The 19,614-nt window shown below is 41.0% G+C and overlaps 1 protein-coding gene across 4 annotated transcripts in view; it reads left to right on the top strand.

The window, feature by feature from the left end:
* uhrf1bp1l (UHRF1 binding protein 1 like) overlaps positions 1–19,614 on the top strand; it is a 37,181-nt gene extending 17,567 nt beyond the window's left edge. Inside the window, exons 4-25 of one of the 4 annotated variants that reach the window (XM_020714337.2) lie at positions 814–905; positions 1,278–1,467; positions 1,556–1,696; positions 2,451–2,618; positions 3,312–3,492; positions 4,232–4,315; positions 4,523–4,684; positions 4,820–4,963; positions 5,117–5,235; positions 5,332–5,473; positions 5,584–5,777; positions 5,854–6,603; positions 6,824–7,461; positions 8,646–8,729; positions 10,270–10,418; positions 10,660–10,817; positions 11,534–11,684; positions 13,852–13,893; positions 16,295–16,554; positions 16,678–16,786; positions 16,933–17,090; positions 18,212–19,614. In XM_020714337.2, the coding sequence (XP_020569996.1) occupies positions 814–905; positions 1,278–1,467; positions 1,556–1,696; positions 2,451–2,618; positions 3,312–3,492; positions 4,232–4,315; positions 4,523–4,684; positions 4,820–4,963; positions 5,117–5,235; positions 5,332–5,473; positions 5,584–5,777; positions 5,854–6,603; positions 6,824–7,461; positions 8,646–8,729; positions 10,270–10,418; positions 10,660–10,817; positions 11,534–11,684; positions 13,852–13,893; positions 16,295–16,554; positions 16,678–16,786; positions 16,933–17,090; positions 18,212–18,340 (4,245 nt within the window). In that variant the 3' untranslated portion in view covers positions 18,341–19,614. The remainder of the gene's footprint in view (positions 1–813; positions 906–1,277; positions 1,468–1,555; positions 1,697–2,450; positions 2,619–3,311; positions 3,493–4,231; positions 4,316–4,522; positions 4,685–4,819; positions 4,964–5,116; positions 5,236–5,331; positions 5,474–5,583; positions 5,778–5,853; positions 6,604–6,823; positions 7,462–8,645; positions 8,730–10,269; positions 10,419–10,659; positions 10,818–11,533; positions 11,685–13,851; positions 13,894–16,294; positions 16,555–16,677; positions 16,787–16,932; positions 17,091–18,211) is intronic. The other 3 variants (XM_020714341.2, XM_020714340.2, XM_020714338.2) reach the window with 3 other exon arrangements.

The raw sequence follows: 19,614 nt of genomic DNA, 5'->3' as shown, positions 1-19,614 counted from the left end.
TCTTCAAATCCATGTTGAGTTTTCCTCTTCACAAGAATTTTACAAACAGAAAACATTAAATAATGTTCAGCCAGGTTGCATTTCCGTTTTTCCATTCCTTTTTATGGAATTTATTCGTGTCGCTCAACAAATAAATCCTGCAGACTGAGGAGATGAAAGTATTCCTTCACATGCAGGTCATGTGACACTGGAGTGTTTGCAGATAGCTGTGGGTCCTAAGCCCTGATGTTTGTGGTTTGTTTTGCTACGAGTCTACGCCACGGCTGCCACCTGGACCTGCGGGGCGCAGGTGTGATGTTGACAGAACGCCTGGCAGACTGGTCCCCAGAGAGCTGTGATTCCCAGCAGCAACACAATGAATGAAACCCAGCACTTGCATTTACTCCACTTTGTACTCAATTGCACCAGATGGGGACGTTCTGTTTGGTTCCTACGCTAGTTGGCGACACAATGAACCGCTGCCGTTAAATATTGTTCTGTCTTTATAAATATGTCCATGAACTGGTTATAGTAACGTGGAATTTTGATACAAAGAATTCTGAGTCAAAAAATAGTTTGAACTGAACAAAAGAACATGTATGATTGCACCTGCAGTAGGTTTTATTGAACATTAGTAGCTAAACGGAAAACACTACGATCACACTTCATGCTGTTATGTAGTAGTGTAAGAATAGTAAAAGCTATAGTATTTGTTTCAAAGGGACTACTTCCTAAAATGTTTGGTATACCACTAAAAGGAAGTTACAGAACAACATTTTGTGCCGTTTTTTTTTTTTTTTTTGTACCACCAATTATCTGACTCCTCTTCCTCAGACTTTAGACAAAGTGGTGATGGAGATGAGTACCTGTGATGAGCCCAGGCCACCGAACGGCCCGTCTCCCATAGCAACAGCATCAGGACAAAGGTGAGCTTTCAGGCTCTTTCAGTCTTTCAGATTGGAGCATTAAAAACACATTAAATGGTGTCTATTGCTAACACTAAACAAAAGGGGAAGTAAAGCAGGTTCTTCTGACTTTTTTAGCAGACTCATTCAGCTGTGTATTCCTTATTTTGCTAAACCAATATGAAGTGAATTATACATTTAGTTTATACTAAATTATATTAAAATAGGCACATATTTACATAAAATTAGTTCTAAAAAGCCTTAGACTTTTGCATTAGCAAAAATGTTTCAGAGTAAATTCCATTCATTTTGGAAAACAATATTTTATTAACCTAGTCCACCTCACATTAGACAAATAAAGGTTAACCAGCATGACGTTTGTCTCCCACACAGTGAATATGGCTTTGCTGAGAAGGTGGTTGAAGGTTTGTCCCTATCGATCAACTCCATCGTCATCAGGATCAGTGCCAAGGCCTTCAACGCCTCGTTCGAGCTCTCCCAGCTGCAGGTCTACAGCGTCAACACCAGCTGGAACCCCAGTGACCTGCGTTTCACTCGCATCCAAGATCCTCAGCGGGGAGAAGTCGGTTCCTCTTGTTTTTGGAAGTGTTTTTTTTTTTTAATTGTTTTGCTCTAAACCTAAATTTCACCCTCTCCCCTGTTTGATCCAGATCCTGACTTTTAAAGAGATCAGCTGGCAGATGATTCGCATCGAGGCAGACGCGATCCAGAGTGCTGAACATGAGATGTTGAGCGCCCCCATCCGCCTCATCACCAATCAGTCCAAGATCAGAGTTACTCTGAAAAGACGGGTCAGTAAAATACTTTATTAGAGTTAATCCGTAACTTTAAAAATAAAAAATCAGGAAGCCTAAAACTTGGGGTTGGTTTGGCTGTTTTTATTTTTGAAGTGAAATAAGTTTCATCCAGGGACGTTTGATCAGGTGAGGCAGAGTCTCAGCTGTACGCATCCTCAGCTGCTATCCTGAGATGTACAGTATCTAATTATAAAATTAACATGTGTCCACTAGTCTGTTTTATAAGTGCAATATATGTATTGTTCTAATCATTTGAATGATTCTTATAATCAAAATTGCTAGATTTTGCATATTTCCTGTTCAATTACAGCGTAGGCTGCGAGGTGAAGCGGCATTAAGCTCTGCCTCACGCCATATTGCGCAATCCATGCAAACTGGGTTGAACGAGTGCCTTAAGTTTACTCAGCTTATCCTAAAAATGTAACTTTAATCATTTAATGTAATGATATTGAAAATTCTCAAAGTTGGACTTTCAATCAAAGCGGAAAGTTATAATAAACAGATGATTATTAATTAGAGCTATTTAATTGTTTCATTTTTTGAGCATTTTTGTATGGCGGTTGGCGGTTTTTATATGATTTTTGGGCTGGAAAACTTACTGTCCGCTAACACAGATTTGAGTTTTGGATTGTCAAATAATACAGCGCATAAAACTGCTCTGAAATGTTAAATCTGAATAAAAATGTGTCTTCCAGACAACCTATATCAGCAAAGTCTCTGTTTACGACACTGTCTCTACTCCACACAGATCAAGGATTGCAATGTTGTGGCTTCCAAGCTCATTCTTATCCTGGACGACCTGTTGTGGGTCCTGACAGACTCTCAGCTGAAAGCTATGGTGCAATATGCAAAGTCTCTCAGTGAGGCTATGGAGAAGTCTGCACAACAAAGAAAAAGCATGGCCACAGAGGATCAGGTATGCCTTTTAATGCTTCTTTGACAGTTGAACTTTCATTTTAAACATGTTTTACATTCTCCCATTTACTTCTTTAAACTCTTAAGTTATCAACTCTGCAATCGTATGTCTTCCTCCCTGTAGTTGGTGCTCTAATTCCACTACGTTTGTGTAAGCTGCGGTCTAATAAATTGTCCTTGAGCTCCTCAAAGTTGTGGCCCTCCTCTTCATCACTCTAGTGCCAAATGGCAGGGTTGCGACCCTCCTGCTGATTTTCTGGATCAGGCACGTTCAGCCAAAACCTGGAGTTGCCTCATTCAGCTCATTAGCAGTGAATATGAGTTGAGCAGCCCTGCTATATGGGTATTTTATGAATCCACTGCAACTAATTTATGCTTCTTTTTTTTTTCTTCAACTTACCAAATAAACATGCAGATGCACAGACACTCTTTGCCCACTCCAGTTCAAACCTGTTTGTAGCCCAGCAGGAGTGGAGGGAAATAATCAGTATGTTTTCTGTAATGAGTCTGACATGCCATCTGGTGGAGACCCTGAGTACTGCATGACTCATGCTTTTATTGGTGTAATCGGCTCAGCCAGCAGAAACGGACACTAAAACTTCAACATAAAGCATTTGAAATGTACGAAAAGCCAAGAAGCTGCAATCAACAGTTGAAGACCATTAAAATGATAAAAGCGAAACTTTTTTATCAGGTCTCATCGACGCCCACTTCAGCCCAGCAGGTGCGCACCCAGCAGACGCCCATGGCTGCTGATCAGAGTGCAACCATGGCCAAGTTGTTCAGTGCCTACGATGTGTGTGAGACATCACACCACCTCCAGATAACACACCTGGACCTGCACATCTGTGATGACATCCACACTACAGACAAAGGTAGCAAGTTGTGATGCAATGTCACCTTGATCTATACAAAGTTTGTGTTTAAGCACTGCAATAAATAAAAAGTAGTTCTTCAAAAGTTTATTTAGCATTTTTTATTCAGATGGATGAGTCTTTATTAATTTTAAGACCCAGCAATCATATGTTAAATACTTATTTAACGGCAGATATTCGAGGTTTTATACCAGCAGAGTTTGGTTGATGTTTTGTTTAAGAAATCAGCCATTAAATTTGAGAGGCTTGTGAATCACAGCCCGTGAATCAGTGCTTCCACCCATTATTGTTACCAAGACTGCATTTGTGTGAGCTTGTTTGTGCAAAGCCTAGTTTTTTGACCACATGACCTCTAAAGCTCTAAAGCTTTTGCCAAACTTCCACATCTCTGTACAGATTCTCTTATGTCGTGTTGGTTTCCTCAAAGTCCCACTACTTGGAGCTATTTTCAAAGTGTTCAGAGCAACCTGCCCGTTGCTGAGAGCTCTCCGTCTCCATGCTTTCCTGCTAGTTTACAAGCCCCTCGCGCCATTTTTTTCTGCTCCTGTTATACAATGATTTGAATTAAGAAATCCTCCGCAATACAATTTTAATCTTAATTTTCTATTATCTATATTATATAATTTTATTGAATCGGGTCTTAAAGTCTGAAATCTTTCTTGGTTACTTTGGTTCCAGCTGAGTTCTGATATGAACAAGTATCTGCTATATTTTCATTGTTTTCTCCTCTGTTGGGCAGTTAACAATAAGAGGATAACTGGCGGGGCAATGCAGCTGTCCTTCAACTCCATCACTCTGGATTACTACCCTTTCCATAGAGCAGGTATGAACGCTGATCAGCCTTTTAACTGCTCAACCTGCTCTGCTCTTATCTGTTGACAACTTGACTTCTTGTCATATCAGACAAAACGCATCGTTTTCTGCATTTTTATCCATTGTGCATCTGTTTCTGATTGGGTAGTAGTCATTGTCCTCACTGACGACTGAAGCTGCTGTTATTTCGACACTGCTTTTCAAACTCTTCTCTCAGGTGACAGTTGTGTCCACTGGATGCACTACAGTGAAGCTACAAAAACCAGGGAAGTTTGGGCAAAGAGCCTCCTTGATGAGTTCAAATCTAGCATGGAGATGTTGAAGAGTGCCGCCCGCGACCAGCAAGGCCCAGGCTCTGGACGCAGTTCCCCGCAACATGGTAATCGATGCATTTACTCAGATATCATTTATGAAAGTGTCAATCAACATGTTCAGATGTAGGAATCTTTATTTTGGGTGTTTTCTTTCCTTGACCCTCTTGGCGCGCCATCTGTGTGGGCTTTCTGTCATTCAGTGTCACTTAAGGAGGATGTAAATGAGCCGCTAGCAAGTCAGGAAAGAGAAGGAGGAGTAGGGCTTAGGGAGGCAGATGGAGGACTCCTAGGGAGGAGGCCACACACACAACCTCCAGTCCAGTGTTGCTGGTGCCTAGAGCCAGGTACCATGGTGTGCGTGTGCACAGCTGGGTGCGGTGATGCACACCTTTTGTCTAGGCACATAGGTTTTTGTTTTTTTTGAGTGAAATGAGTGAACTTTTTGAATCTCTGTTTTTTTTAAAAGTGTTTGTTAAAGTACCTCCTTTTGTATCCAGGAAAGATTAAGACTTCATCCTCCAGCACCTCCTTTAGTCCTCCTCCCCCTCAAACCCCCAAAACACATCTCATGTCCAGCTCAATTGTTTTAAGGATGGCCGACTTCAGCATCTACCAGGTCAGTTCAGCAAATATCTGCTTTTATATCGAAATCACTTGTGTCATTGATTTTTTTTTGTTACTTTCTCTAAATCCTTTTTATTTTAATTTTTAGGTTTCAACAGCAGACCAGCGGCGCTCAAGCCCAAAGACCATGATTTCCTGTAATAAGAAGTCCTTGTACCTTCCTCCAGAGATGCCTGCTATCCATGTTGAATTCACAGAGTATTATTTTCCTGATGGAAAAGACTATCCTAGTAAGACTTTGTCATGTTGTTCTGAAAGCTATATAAAAGCTGATTAAAAGGTTTTTGTTGTTCAGAACAATTATTACAAAATTATTTTTGTCTTTCCATCTTACCTCAAGTTCCGTGTCCCAACCTGTACGCCCAGCTCAATGCTCTGCAGCTGGTTCTGGATCCTCGCAGCCTGGTTTGGATCAACCTCTTTGCTCTGGACCTCAGACAGAGTCTGGAGCAGTTCATGGAGATCTACAAGCTCAACGACTCGCAGAAACCTGACGAGCATGTGGACATTAAGGTCGACGGCCTCATGCTCAAGGTGAAGATGAACTAAGAAGCTTTCGGTGTTAGACACGTTGTGAGGAAACCGCTTATTTGTTCTTTCTCTCAATTAGCTTGTGGTTCCCACGGACTCGGACGCCTCCTGTCCGGCTGACCTGCCACGCTCCATCTCCATACAGTCTTCAGAGATGGTGGCCACCAACACCAGGCATCCCACCTACTGCACTCGCTCCCACCTCGAGGCTTTGCTGCAGGCCTTTGAAGAGGAGGTTTTCTTCTCTACGTCTTCAAACGCTTTCCCTCACTCCTCATCCTCCATTCCCATCCTCCATCCGGTCTTCCAGAGACACGCTAAAGAAGAAGACACAAAGCAGCAGGAGATCTGTCGTGGGCTGGTGGTGCCCACGATGTGCACGGACGCTCTCAAGACGCCTGCCGCCACCGACGTGTGGGCGCTGCACTTTTCCCAGTTTTGGGTGGACTATGAAGCCACCCGGGGAGGTAAAGGGCGACCTCAGCCCTTCGTGGACTCCTTTCCACTCACCGTGTGGGCGTGTCAGCCAGCAAAGCTGGTTCAGCACGAGGAGAAACTGAGGAGCTCAGCAGGATCAGGGCTTTCCAGAAGCACATCTTCAGAGGCGGTTGCACGTCTCCAGAGGAAACGGCTGCTAAAAGAGTATTACAGCACTGACAGTGCACCGACGTCTTCTCAAAGCAAAAACGCCACACTGCCACACAGTAATGGACTCCATAAACCCCCTTCACTGGACAGTCCGCGCTCCTCAGCCTCGCCTGTGTCAGCGGCTAGTAAAAATGCAGATGTGCACGTGTTGATCCATGTGCAGAAGCACTTAAGTGCACAGGTAGGTGTTTATTTTTTATTTTTTTAGAAATAGGTGTGCCATCTAGAATTTGTCTTTGTCATAGAAATATTCATCTAAGTTAGAAAATTGAGCCAAAGTGTTGTAGCTTTAAAAATTATACTTAAGGAAACAAATACAAACACAAATTTCCAAATAATAAAAAAGAAAAATCTTGTTTTACCTTCAAATAAGCATTTAGAAGGGTTTCTGTGTGTCTTAGGTGAGCCACAGGCAGTATGTTTTTCTGATGCATCTTCAACGCAGCCTCAAAGCCCTGCAGCAGACGCTCCAGCAAGACCTGGAGGAGATGGGCTCCAAGAGAGAACGCAAAGACACCTCCCAGCGGAATGCAGACCACCAGCCATTCTCCTTCTGCTTGGGCCTCCTCCTCAAAAGTGCTGAGGTGTCCCTCTTCCTGAAGCCACTTCCCCAATCTGAGGGCTCCCCTTTGGGGTCAGAGCTTTCTCCTTCTGAGAGCAGAGCAACCCTGGAGCCGGCAGATTCTGGAGATGGAGTAGAAAAAGGCCATGAAGGATCTGGATCAGAAGGAGGAGCAAATAAGCAGTCTGTGGACCAGCTGTTGTGTGGTGACGGTCCAGAGGATGAAGCTAGGCCGGGTCTTGCTCCTTTGGTCCCTTCCTCCACCTCTGACTTAAATCGTAAAGCTTCAGTACAGGAGAACGCTGGACAGGATAGTTCAAATGAAGGAGGGGAGGCTTTTGGTGCCAGTGATGAAGTAGCTGTTGGGTCAGAACCTAAAACCCACACGAGCGACCTTTTTTCGGACCCTCTTGGCAGCAAAGACCCATGCGACGGAGACAAAACTGCAGCTGGAAAGATGCCTCAGTCCATGTCAAGGTACTCTAATGCAATTTTATTTCACTCACAGCATTTTAATGTTAAAATGCTCAGCATCAAATGTTGGAGCCTCATGTTTTTGTGTCTACAAACATGTACACTTATCTGACTAATTGAACAAAAAACATAAGAAAAGTTTATCTTTGATTGAAAGCTTCAGTTGATTACTGGAACTGAGCTTTTTTCTTTCAAAAGGTAAGTGTCATAAGTATCACCTACAATGGAGTATTGGGGCCCCCACAAATTAAAAAAAAAAAAAATCAATATTTTATGAGGAAGAAAAAATAACAAATGTAGGATTTAAAAAGTTGTAATTTAACAGAGAAAATAACATGCTTTTGCAAAAATAAAGTTGTTAATTTATTAAAATAAAGGAGTACCATTTACAAAAAAGAATAAAGCAGATTCTCAAACAGTGTGATGGCCATCCACTTTCTCTGAATTGTCTTGTTAAAACATTTTAAAAGCTAAATGTAGCATTTTATCTTTAAAATCCTTTTCCTTGTGTAATTCTAATGTAAGACTATTTTCGTAAATGTTTTCGTAAAAACAATTAAATTGTACAACTTAATGCTTGGAAATGTTGAACTGCTATAATTTTTGTGACTTTGGTCTCGTACAATTTAAATATTTTTCTCATAATTTCATGACTTTATTCTCATTTCTTTTTCTCTATAATCATCCCGATATAAACACAGCTACTTTATTTTGAAGTAGGAAGCTTTTCCCTGATTAAAAATAAATCATATGTTTATATTTATTTATTTATTTGAAACAATTATTAACATTAGCCATAACAATATATAGCTCTGTTTATATTTACCCGTTGACTTGAAATTGGGTAAAGCTGGTATGCTTTTAAAAATGTAAACATATCTAAAAATGCATTTTAAAAAGGGCATTAAATGTGAGATACAGCTATTTAAATCACAAAAAGTCAGCATTTCTCATACTAACTTATAATGTCTTCTCTAGTTTAACCTGAACACAAGAGCTGTGTGTTGAACCCACATGACTGTCTGTCAGGGTCGATGGTCTTCCAGCATCTGCAGGGCTTTTCACTGTCATGTCCTGCGTGACTGTTTCCTATCTGCCCTCATTTCCTGCCTCTTGACTTTAGCTCTGACCCACGAGGTGTGTGTCTGTGTGTGTGTCTGTGTGTGTGTGTGTTTCTCTCTACCAAGGAAAGGAAGTTTGTCTGTGGTTTCTGATCTTCTCAGCTCCTCAAATTCCAGCAGATCCTCCTCCCTTTATTCCATGTCCAACATGTAAGGAACTGGCTCTGTGTTTAGCTGTTAGCTTTGAATCTGTGGTACTTTTGAAGGAGTATGTGGTTTAGAGTTGGTGTACATTTGTGTCTTTGACTCTTCATTTGGCTTTGGTTCACACAAACCATCGACTGTATAGTAGAACTGGACTGAGTGAGTGTGACGTCACCCAAACAACTTCTGATTCCAATCTCTATGTCCCTAACTACTAAAAACTATATAGTGCAGCACAATGTTGTGCCCTGGGTTTTAAAAGCAATTCGGACACCATGCTCACTACTGCTTTCTTTTCCTTTTTTCCAGCGAATATGACGATTTCAGGAAGTTAAAATCATTGATATAAGCGTTTTGCAACGACAATTTATGAGTCCACTGTGTTCTAAAGATGAAAACATTGATATTAAATTAAAAAAATACATTTAAATAAAAAAATTTGCCAAAAATTGTTTAGATGCATTGAATTGTGGTCTATATTTGCTAATCCAGTGAACATCAATGCACACTGGTTTTCGCAGAGACTTCTGGGAAATTTCTAGGGCACTCGATTTTGGAATTGTAGATTCGGACAGCACTACAAAATGGTGAACGCACTGTATAGTGAGTAGTGTAGGTATTCGGACACAACCTCTGCCACTTTTTTTTTTACGATACGGACGGCGCCAAGTTGAAACCAGATTATGTCGGTAAGCAGTGATGGGTCCGAGCACGTCTGAGTCACTTGAGCGTGGTCTTGTGAGAATGTCTATTTGGGAAAATTGAGAGAGCCCCCCGGCTGTTTGGGGCCTCCGTTCCCTTAAGTAAGATCAGGCTGCCTAAATAAAAAAAAATCAACTAAAATCAGAAAACAACAAATGTTTTGAATGGCTAGCAGGAACCACATACTTTTATTGTGGCATCTGATTAGTCATTTTATACCATAAATGACTTGCATTACAGAAAAAATATTTAAAAAAAATTAGGATTAGCAAAGACATGTTCAAAAAGGTATCAGAGCAAGAATGGTTATTCTGACAAATAGAAGGACTTAATAATAGAGTTTATTTCTCTATAGAAGTCTAATGAATTTTGGCTACTTGGAGCCAGCGGGTACTTCCTGTCTGAAACGTCAGGGGGGAGGGATCACTCAGCCCAGCTCACAGTCAATGGCACAAATGCATGACACTGAACTTCTTGTCTTTCTGACCTATTTTTTTTATGTTTGTTGGTGTCTTTGTGTTCTTTTTTGGTGGTTTTTAGAGTAGAAGTCGGACGGTGTCGTGTGTGGTGCTTTTCATCAGCCTTGTGTTCTGTGGTTTCCTCAAGTCCTTCGATGTGATTTTTCTTGAGGTTGTTTTGCTACTCTGGCTTCTGACATGACCTTCAACACAAAACATAGGAACAGAGACATATTTAATTCATGACTCATCGACTGTACTCAGTGCTGGCTTAAGGAAATTCATTGTACATGTGGGAAAAATGAAGCTGTTTTCTATTTATTAGTGTACATTAATGTGCAGTAATTAAAATGTTGAGTTGGTGGGATGTTTTTTTTGTGTTCCAGTGGACGGTTGATGCGTGACCGCTCCCAGTCCAGCTTCTCAGTGTCTTATAAAAACATGAAGAAGAGTCCGTCCCTGCAGTCGCTGGACAACATTTCCATTGACAGCTATCTGATGGAGGATGGAGACACGTACAGCTTGCTAGAGCGAGGTCAGAATAAAACATGTTTTTTTCTCTTTACTTCTCCTTTCAGAGTTTCTTGTTACATATCTCACCTTGACCTGTTTTGTTAGTATAAAACCTCACAGGATCAGTTGCAGTTAACTCTTCTGAGCAAACGATGGCAGCATTGAGCTGGTTTTAGTCTAAGCCATTTACATCCACATCAAAGCAGATTTATCCGAGGCTGTACTTGTCCCTGAGAGTTTATATGTCTTGATTTATTCCACAGATGATGTTTCCATCTCAGGCTTTAAGGGGGCCGTTAGTGAGCAGATCGCCATGGAGAGCGCCAACGAGGCAGTGGTCAGGAAGGAGCAGGAAGGAGGCGCTTCGCCTGACAGTGCCAGCGCAGCATCTCAGAGTATTGATGAACCCACCAAAGATCTAGTAAGTTCTTCACTGCCCGATCAGCCAGGGATTCACCAAGTCGTCAATGCTTTCATACACACAAGCTACGTCTGAATTCACTCACTACCGAGTGCACTATATAGGCCATTTGCCATTTTGTCGGGGTGTCTGAATATGCAATTCCAAAATCCCGAGCCCTGGAATTTTCTCAGAGGTCTTTGCAAAAAACTAGTGTACATGAATGCTCATCAGATTGGCAAATATAGACCATAATATATTTAAACAATTTGTTATGAGAAATAATCTGTGTGAAGGGTTAGGGTTGCCAAAGGGGTGTGTGAATGTAGCATTAGGGATTTGGGAGTAGTGAGAGAATTTGGACATAGCTAGAGTTTTTCTTTCTTAACCCAATGAATAAGAAATGTTTGTCCTCTGACTTGAATTTCATGATATTTGTGAGATTTTGTCAGATAAAAAAAAAAACTAAGATAAAAAGCACATCCTCCATCATAATGGGCTTTTAGTGATTTAAAAAGGGTGTGCAGCCTTTGACTTCGACATTTGATAACAGATTGGCAATTTTTTTCCTGAAATTTATAGTTAAAGTGTTAAAAAATATAATTACTGATCTTGAGAACCCAGCAGATTATTTCCTTTAAGGATAAGAACTGTAAATCCACGGTCTAGTGATGAAATGGCGTCTGGACTGGTCATTATTATGGTGACGATCATGTAGTATTTGTTCTGGCTTGCAGGTGTCTGTGCTGGTACTGAAGGTGCAGCCAGTCTGTGTGAGCATGGAGGTGGAGGGCGAGAGCTCGGCCGTGGCTCTGGAGGTGGGCCGGGTCATTCCCAGCCAGCTGGGCAACATCAGCCTCAGACAGTACCTGAGCAACCGCAGCCTTGGTGAGAAATGCAAAGTAGGACAGCGCGTGTTTAGCTAACCATAAAGCACTCAAAAACGTAGTCGTCTGTATCTGATACATTGGGATTGGTACTGTTTGGATTTTATCCAATGCAGAACCGGTACTTTTGAAACTGCCGGTGCTCAAAGCAGTGCTTCAAAAATGAAAAACCACACCAATAATCATTCAAGTGTGATAAAGCAGAATCACAGGTTAGCTGCACTGCAGCGCTGTTCCTTCGTTTTCACATTCCCTGAAGTAAACAGGAATTTCACCAATCATCGGCACGACGACTGGCTTTTTTTTTTTTTTTTGCATTGTACACATTAAATTATTCCATCAGGTCACTGAATTAGAATCATTTGATGTGTGGAGTACAGAAAAACGTTGGCTCGCTTCACCCTCACTAATTTGACTGAAGCCCCCCCCCCACCATCACAGCCTCACCTATTTTTACATGAGGCCGCCCACAATGGCTGTAAAAGTAAAATGATTGGCTGGAACTGAGAAAACTAAATAGAATAGAAGAGATTGACAAACAAAGCACCTGAAATGCATCATCAACACGAAGCCCTGAAATGCATCATCATCACGAAGCACTGAAACATATAAACATGAAGCACCAAAATGTTTCCTCAAAAAGAAACACTGGACAGAATCACTGAAACAAAGCACAGAAATCTGCGCTTTTATTTTCCATGGCGCAGTAATGTTTACGTCAGTACCTGTACCAGCTTGGCACAAAGTCTTGGTACCCATCACTAGTGATGCACAACATTTTGTTTTTGCATTTTTTTTCTCAAGCATTTTTCGGTCAAAGTTAATTTTTTGAAATCATTTTAATGTTTATATTCATTTAAATTTCCTCCCGAGGCATTTAAATACAGCAGCAGAATATTTCAGCCATTTCTCAAATGTTTCTATAAAGCTACAGTTAAAAAGTATCACTTTTTTTAACTTGTTGTAGAATACATCATCCTTTGTTATATAACTGTGAGATAAATCCTTAAAATTGTGAAAGTCATGTACTATTTCTCAAGAGGAGAAAATATGGCAGCTAACTAATAAGCAGAATGGCGGTTGTGTATTTTCAGCCTCTTTTTATTGATGATCCTTTGTTGCCTATCTGACTGCAGAGGAAGTAGGAGGACAGAAAGAGGAAGGACATGGGATAAAGGTCCTACAGCACATTTGCAGCTGACTTGCTCAGTCCAAACCACCAGGGGGTTTCGTTTTGGCCTCTTTGGATCATTTTGCTTTGATTACAAACATTTAAAGACAGTAAAGGATGAGCAGTGACAGCCTGTTTGATCATACTTAAGAAAAAGGAAGTTGCTGGACATCTGAAAAAAATGAAGCTGAAGCAATTATTAAAAACACCCACTCTACAGAAAATTGTTTTTTTTACTGTTTTCAGCATGTTCTTGTAGCATTTTTCTCATGATGGCGGACATATATTGAGAAAATTACGATCAAAATTACGTTTTGAAGCCATGTACGTCTTTTTTTTCCCCTCGTCTGAGCTGCCATCTGGCTCCAAACTATACGGCTGCATAGCTCCAATATCGCTCGCCAAATTTGTTGCACCGCTAATGTTAGATTTGGGGTGAGAGGGGCTGTAATCTATGGCATGCAAAAGATATCATAAAGCACCAGGAAAAACAATATAGTGGCCACTATTTTTTATGCAGGTTTTAGGAGTAGTATGTAACTTATGCGCATCAAGACAGGCGTCCAAAGCGCTGTTCTTTGGTGTCAATGGTAAGCTAGCGGGACAGCTTGTAAACGGAGAGCTCTCTGCAATGGGGGTTGAAAGGATGGGTGAGGCGGCAGGGTTGCTCTGTCCCAACGGTCCCGCCCACAACTCAGATGTGAATTTCTAATGAACGCTTGGCAAGAACTATGTTTGACACAGGATTTTTTGATTTTGGCTAAAGTGGGTGGGTGGAGTGGGTCTTTATGTCATTGAACGCGAACATTTTGAGTTTTTTTAGTGTAATCGTCACATTTTAAAATATGAAATTCTTGATTATGCTTTGAAATGATCGTATTTTGCTTAAATATTTGTTTTTCCTCTCGTTTGAATGTTCAAAATGATCCTCATAGCTATACAGGAACATCCTCTTCTTTTTTTAAATGATTTATTTACCTTCCACAACTCCCTGCAGGTATGGTGTGTTCACTACCAATACCTGATCAGAGCAGCCAAGGTAACTGCTGTGTGTTAATCTAGCGTCCGCAGCCTGAGGCGCATGCTTCTCTCGGCGTTCGTGTCCAGCTGTGCTTGTGTACGTTTCTGCCTTTTCTGTCAGGTCTTCTCCAGATCCTGGGCTTGACTCGACTGTGCTCTGCAGATCATGTGCTGCAACACATGAAGTGTGTTTGTTTGGTTTCGTTTCACCAGTGTGGGTGGGTATGGGGATGCTGAGCTGTCTCCTCATCGTGTGTGTGTGTGTGTGTGTGTGTGTGTGTGTGTGCGCGCGTGTGCGTGCGTGTGCGTGTGTGTGTGTGTGTGTGTGTGTGTGTGTGTGTGTCTGTGTGTGGTACTTCACAGAAGACAGTGTGGACAGTAATGGAGTGAGTGCTCCCATTATTTGCTACATTAGGCCCCATCCTTCTAAATTCAGCCCTTGTGTGTGTTAGATTCCAATTAACTCCTCCTTTTTTGTGTGTTGACAGTTTTAACCCCTTCTGCTTCCCTCTTCCCCTCTAATTTCCCCCCCCTCCCCGCCCCCACCTCATCTCCCGCTGCTGCAGACTTTGCAGTTTCAGTCCAGTGATTTAGGCAATGAGAGAAAACGCCAGCTTTACCCCTTGCCACCTATTTCTATCTCCCAAGAACATCCCTGCCTCCCCCCTTCCTGTTGTCCTCCACCTTTCCTCCAGCTCCCACTCCATCTTCCTTCTAATCCTCTGTCTTTCAATCGTTCCTTCTCCTCATCTCTTCGTCTCCAGGCCATCTTTTCTCTCTTATCACAGTCACTCAGTCCTCAGCTGCTGGCTTCTACTCTTTCATGTTTTGTCTTACTCTCCTTCTTTCTCCACTCCTCTTTTTTTCTTCTTCTCCATTTTCCTCGACCCAGAGCCGCTCAGGATTTAAAAAAAAATAAGATAAAAAAAACATGTCACCTTATCGTGGAAAACCCGACAGCATTGTGCGTGAGTGTGTCTGAGTCCTGAAATGTGCTTTGACATTAACCCTGTCCTGCAGTTCTTTGAGAGGATGCAGAGCCGCTTTCTGTCTTCAGGCATTAAGAAATTCAACCACGCGCTCGCAAAGTTAAATCTGCAATTAGTGTCCTCGAGACAAAATATTAACGTCTCAGCATCAACTTTGACCGCATCCTTCTTGTGTGTTTTTTACATTTTCCTCCTCATTTTTCTTCCTCATCAGCTGGATCTATCTTCGTCTTGTGTGATGTCCTTTTTCATCACATCACTTCCACTTAAATCGACCAGCAAAACGCACATTATTACCGATGTTTTAGATTCTACATTTTAGATTTAAAAACAGGAGCGATCTTGGAAAAACAGGCTCACAAATGAAACCCTGAATGCTTTAGATTTGATCTGAAATAAAAACCCTAAAGGTTAGGAGCTTGGAAGGCTGTAAACACACACCTTGTTAGCATTTGTCATTTCCTTCTGTCTTCTTTGTGTCATCAGTCCTTTTTTTTTTTATAGCAATTTTAAACTCAATGTCAAAATGCCCCCTTCTTTCAAATTAATCCAGTAAAGCAGATAATAATAATAATTGATACTTTATCCATCCCACAATGGGGAAATTCTTCTCCGCATTTTGACCCATCCCCTGGGGGGAGCGGTGAGCTGCAGACTAGCCGCGCTCGGGGGGCCGACAGCTGGCTGCGGATCGATCCGCCAACCCTTCAGTTGGTGGACGGCCTGCTCTACTGCCTGAGCAAAACTTGGTATATTTAGTTAAAAAGGATTAATCTCTGAATTCTATCTAGAAAAGTATTTTGAGTTTTTTGCTCTACAAAAACATTTTAAAACTGAGATCAAAAAGGAAAATGCATATTTTGACATTTTAAAAACTAATGTGATAAAAATCATATTTTTGGTGTTTTTAACATGTTCTTCTAGTATTTTTCTGATGATAAATGACACATGTAAAGAAAATTAAAAGTAAAATTGCATTTCTGAGTATTTTCTGATTCAAAAAGTTGTGAATGGGCTTTCTGATTAGTTTGTATGTCACCACTACAGTCTTTTTTAAGCCGCATTTTTTCATCTGTTCCAGATTCAAAACGATTTGAAGATAAAGAAATACTCAGAAAAGCCGTTTTAATCTTAATTTATTTAATATGTCCCCCATTACCAGAAGAATGCTACAAAAACATTTAAAAAACACTATTTTGCTCAGAGTGGATCTTTAAAAGAAAAAAAAAATCCACTCTCTTTTTACTTTTTTTTTTTACCTCAACAGTTCTCTGGTGTTGGAATCAGTTTAGATTCAGCTGCAGATATGAACTGTAATTATTGTCCTCTGGGGGCATTTTAATGCTGGGTGTAAATTTGTTAGATCAAATCGGCAGACGTTTTTTTCCCGTCCCCGACTTTACATAATGAATGCTGCTGTCTTTCTTCCAGCTGGAGGTGAGAGCCAGTCTGCTTCTGCACACGGCCCCCATCGTCCGGAGGTGCAGGCACGCCTGGAAAGCGGGCCCTGCGCCGCCGCCCACTCCCCTCTGGCCGAGCGCAACGGGTTCCTGCAACTGCGCCTCCACGGATACCACGCAAGTTTTCTGATGTCCACGCTACGCAACCTCTCCCTTTTCATGGAGGACGACTCCGCCTCTCAGGTGCTGCCCATGGAGATCTGTGTCAGGGACACGCACATCGATCTAAAGGTGGGACGGACTTCAAACAGCCTCATTATGACCAAAACATTTCTTGCCTCTCTGCAAGAAACTGCTTTAGAATAAATAAATGTATCTCCAAACTTCATTCTGACAAATGTGCCGTCCATGCAGGATGATGGTCCCCGTGACAACACCACCGACGGCGAGCCCACGCCGATCACTCTCCACGTGGACAGCCTCGTCGTACACAGAAGAGATGATGGTTCCTTCTCCTTCGGAGGTGATATTCTCTCATTTTCATCTGCCAGATATTTCCGCCTCCACTTGAGCGCTGATTCACCTCTGTTTAATATTGCATAACTATATTAAGGGTTTTATCATTAAAATTTTCAGAGAATAGGAAACTTACTGTCTTCTTTCTTACAGTCGACAAACAACCGGAGCCCAACCCCCAAAAAGCCGGTTCAGTGGTCGTAGATGCTCTCAGTCCAATTTCCGAATCGGTTAAGAGCGTCTGCAGGATGTCAACGGCAACACAGACCCAGACTCCACCCACCACCCCCCTGCCATCTTCCAGTGAGAAGGTGAGACTCACTCCGACTATTTTTGGATTTATTTTAAAATCAATCCCAGTGTTTGTTTGTTTTTTAAAATTAGGATTATGCCGTTCTTGGCCAAGATCTAAAAACCTGTGTTGTACACGGATGCCAGCTTAGATGAGGAAAAACGAAGACGTACACGGATCTAGTCGTGTACAAGTCGTTGCTTCAGAATGGAGCGGAGCCAAAGGCGTATTTTCTACATCACAAATGGTCTCTTTTGCTAGCGGCATTTTTTGTCGGCTAATGATTCACAACAATTTGAATAAAGAAATACTCAGAAAACAATTTGTGGCTTAATTTTTTTTAATAAATGTCCTCCATCAAAAGAAAAATCCCACAAAAACACGATAAAAACACAATTTTCATCTGAGTGGGTCTTTAAAAAGTCTAGAATTATTCTAACTGAACATTGAAATCCCTCAAATGTGATTTACCTTCCAGGAATCCGATGTTTTTGCTGCCAAATTTTTGCCTGAATTTCTTTGCTTTTATTTGTTCAGACAACAATTGAAATTCATAGAAAATTTTCATTTCTGAGCTTCCAAAAACTGTCAACCACAGATGATTTCAGAATTTCACACCTTGGTCTGCTTGCTGTTAGTAATGGAAAAAATGAGTCCTGACTGAAGCGGTTATTTCCTATTTTTTTTTCCTCCTCCCCCTCCATTTTTCAAATTACCCATCATGACCACAGACTGCAGGGGTTTTACGCCAAATTAATTAACTCTAGAGCTTAAGCTTTTAGTTTAATCAACATCAAACTCCAGATCAAATCTTTAGATTTTTTTATTTTTATTGTTTTAAAAAGAAAACATTCAAGTTAATAATTTTTACCTTAAACAACAGAAACTGTTTGATGTAAATAAATTGCTTTATAACAGTAAGAAGATGGTACGTTTTTTTTTTTTCTTCCTTTTCCCATCTTAGTGTTATTGGCTTTATGTTTTGGTTCCTAATGGGGGAGGATAAGACTCCTCCGACACTAAAGAACAACGTTGGTACATTTCCAGACTCTCCAGTTCTGGCTTCACTATAACACTTTGCCTAAAACTCTGCATTTGAATTTTATCTCCTCTGACGCCTCTTTACTTATTGCTTTTCAGTTGCTGATGGAAGAGAACGAATGCCTGAAGATTGAACTGTCCCGGGCCAAGATGGCTCTGGCTGAAGCTCAGATGGAGAAGGATTCGCTTCTTCACCGCATGAAGAACCTCAAAGTGAACAGCAGCTAGACGAGGGTTTGTGCTTCATTTCCAGACGTCGTCAGAGCCTGAGCGGTCTGCAGTGATGAACGTTATCATCAAGTGAAGAAAAAAAAAGGCACTTTCTTTACCTTCAGCTGCTCTGCTTTCCGTGAGCCAGCAAAAACTTCCATCGAAAGTAATTCAGCCTGTGTGACGATTTAGAAAATAGACGTTTTTATATGCTAGATGTCTTAAATATCTCCTTCATTTATGACTAAGTTTAGCAGAAATGCTTTTCTGGGGGGAAAAGAAGTTCATTTACAACCATAGCTGTGCCTACAGAAAAAAACCCTCCCTCTTGTGTAATTTGAAGTGCAACTCCTGACAGATGAGCTTCATCCAAACCTGATGGAATGAGTGAACACGGAATGAATGTGGAAACTTCTAAAGAAGGAAATATTTTGCACTGCATTTTAGTGTTTCTTATATTCAGAAGATGACAGAGCGTACGGCGCTCCTCATCGCCCTCTGAGTGTGTACAGTGTATAGTCAACAAGAATGTGAAGACGGCTCTTTTCTACACAACCGAATGGTCATGAAGTGTTTGTGTTGTGCGTTTTTTTTTTGTTTTTTTTTTCTGACAAAAAAAACCCCCAACAAGCATTTAATTTAAAATAAGAGATTTCTGTCAGTTTTACAGCATTGTCCCGCAAAACGCATCTCTGCGCCCTCTTTGTTCTATTTTTGTACGTGTAAATAGCTGCTTCACACGCACTTTTAAAAACGGAGGCACTGTAAAATACGACAACAATGACTGTGAACAGAACAAGAGGAGAACGCAATGGAATAAAAAACACAAGAAGCATGGTCATCTTTGGAACAAAAAGGGAGATCGGCACAATGATGCTGCCTGACTACATGTTATTTTATGGTAGATCTGAACTTCTCTAGAAAAACCATTTTTAAGGATGTGCGATAAGCGTATGTGCTGCTTTTTCCTTTTCAGTGTGAAAACTAGAAATCCACCGGCTTTTTCTAACGGGCAATAAACCTGAAAGTGTCGGCAAAAGAATGAGACACATGACGAAACTTTTCTAACTTGTTCCATTTCATTTCAAATTGGGAGTTGTATAGCATTAAAAATAAACTCTTTACAGGTTCTTTATTTAAAAAAACTGCTTTTCTTTCATAGGTTGTTGTTTTTCTGCTATTAGAAATCAATTGAAAGGATTTAAAAAATGACACATTGAGCTGTATTTTGTCTGTCAAAGCTGCTGGAATACTGATGGGAATAAAAAATGAATATATTTCAATGAATTCTC

Source organism: Oryzias latipes, chromosome 23 (assembly GCF_002234675.1).
Source record: "Oryzias latipes chromosome 23, ASM223467v1".
NCBI classification, from domain to species: Eukaryota; Metazoa; Chordata; class Actinopteri; order Beloniformes; family Adrianichthyidae; genus Oryzias; species Oryzias latipes.
Note: the sequence above shows the minus strand (reverse complement) of the source record. Positions and strands in the feature narration are given on the sequence as shown.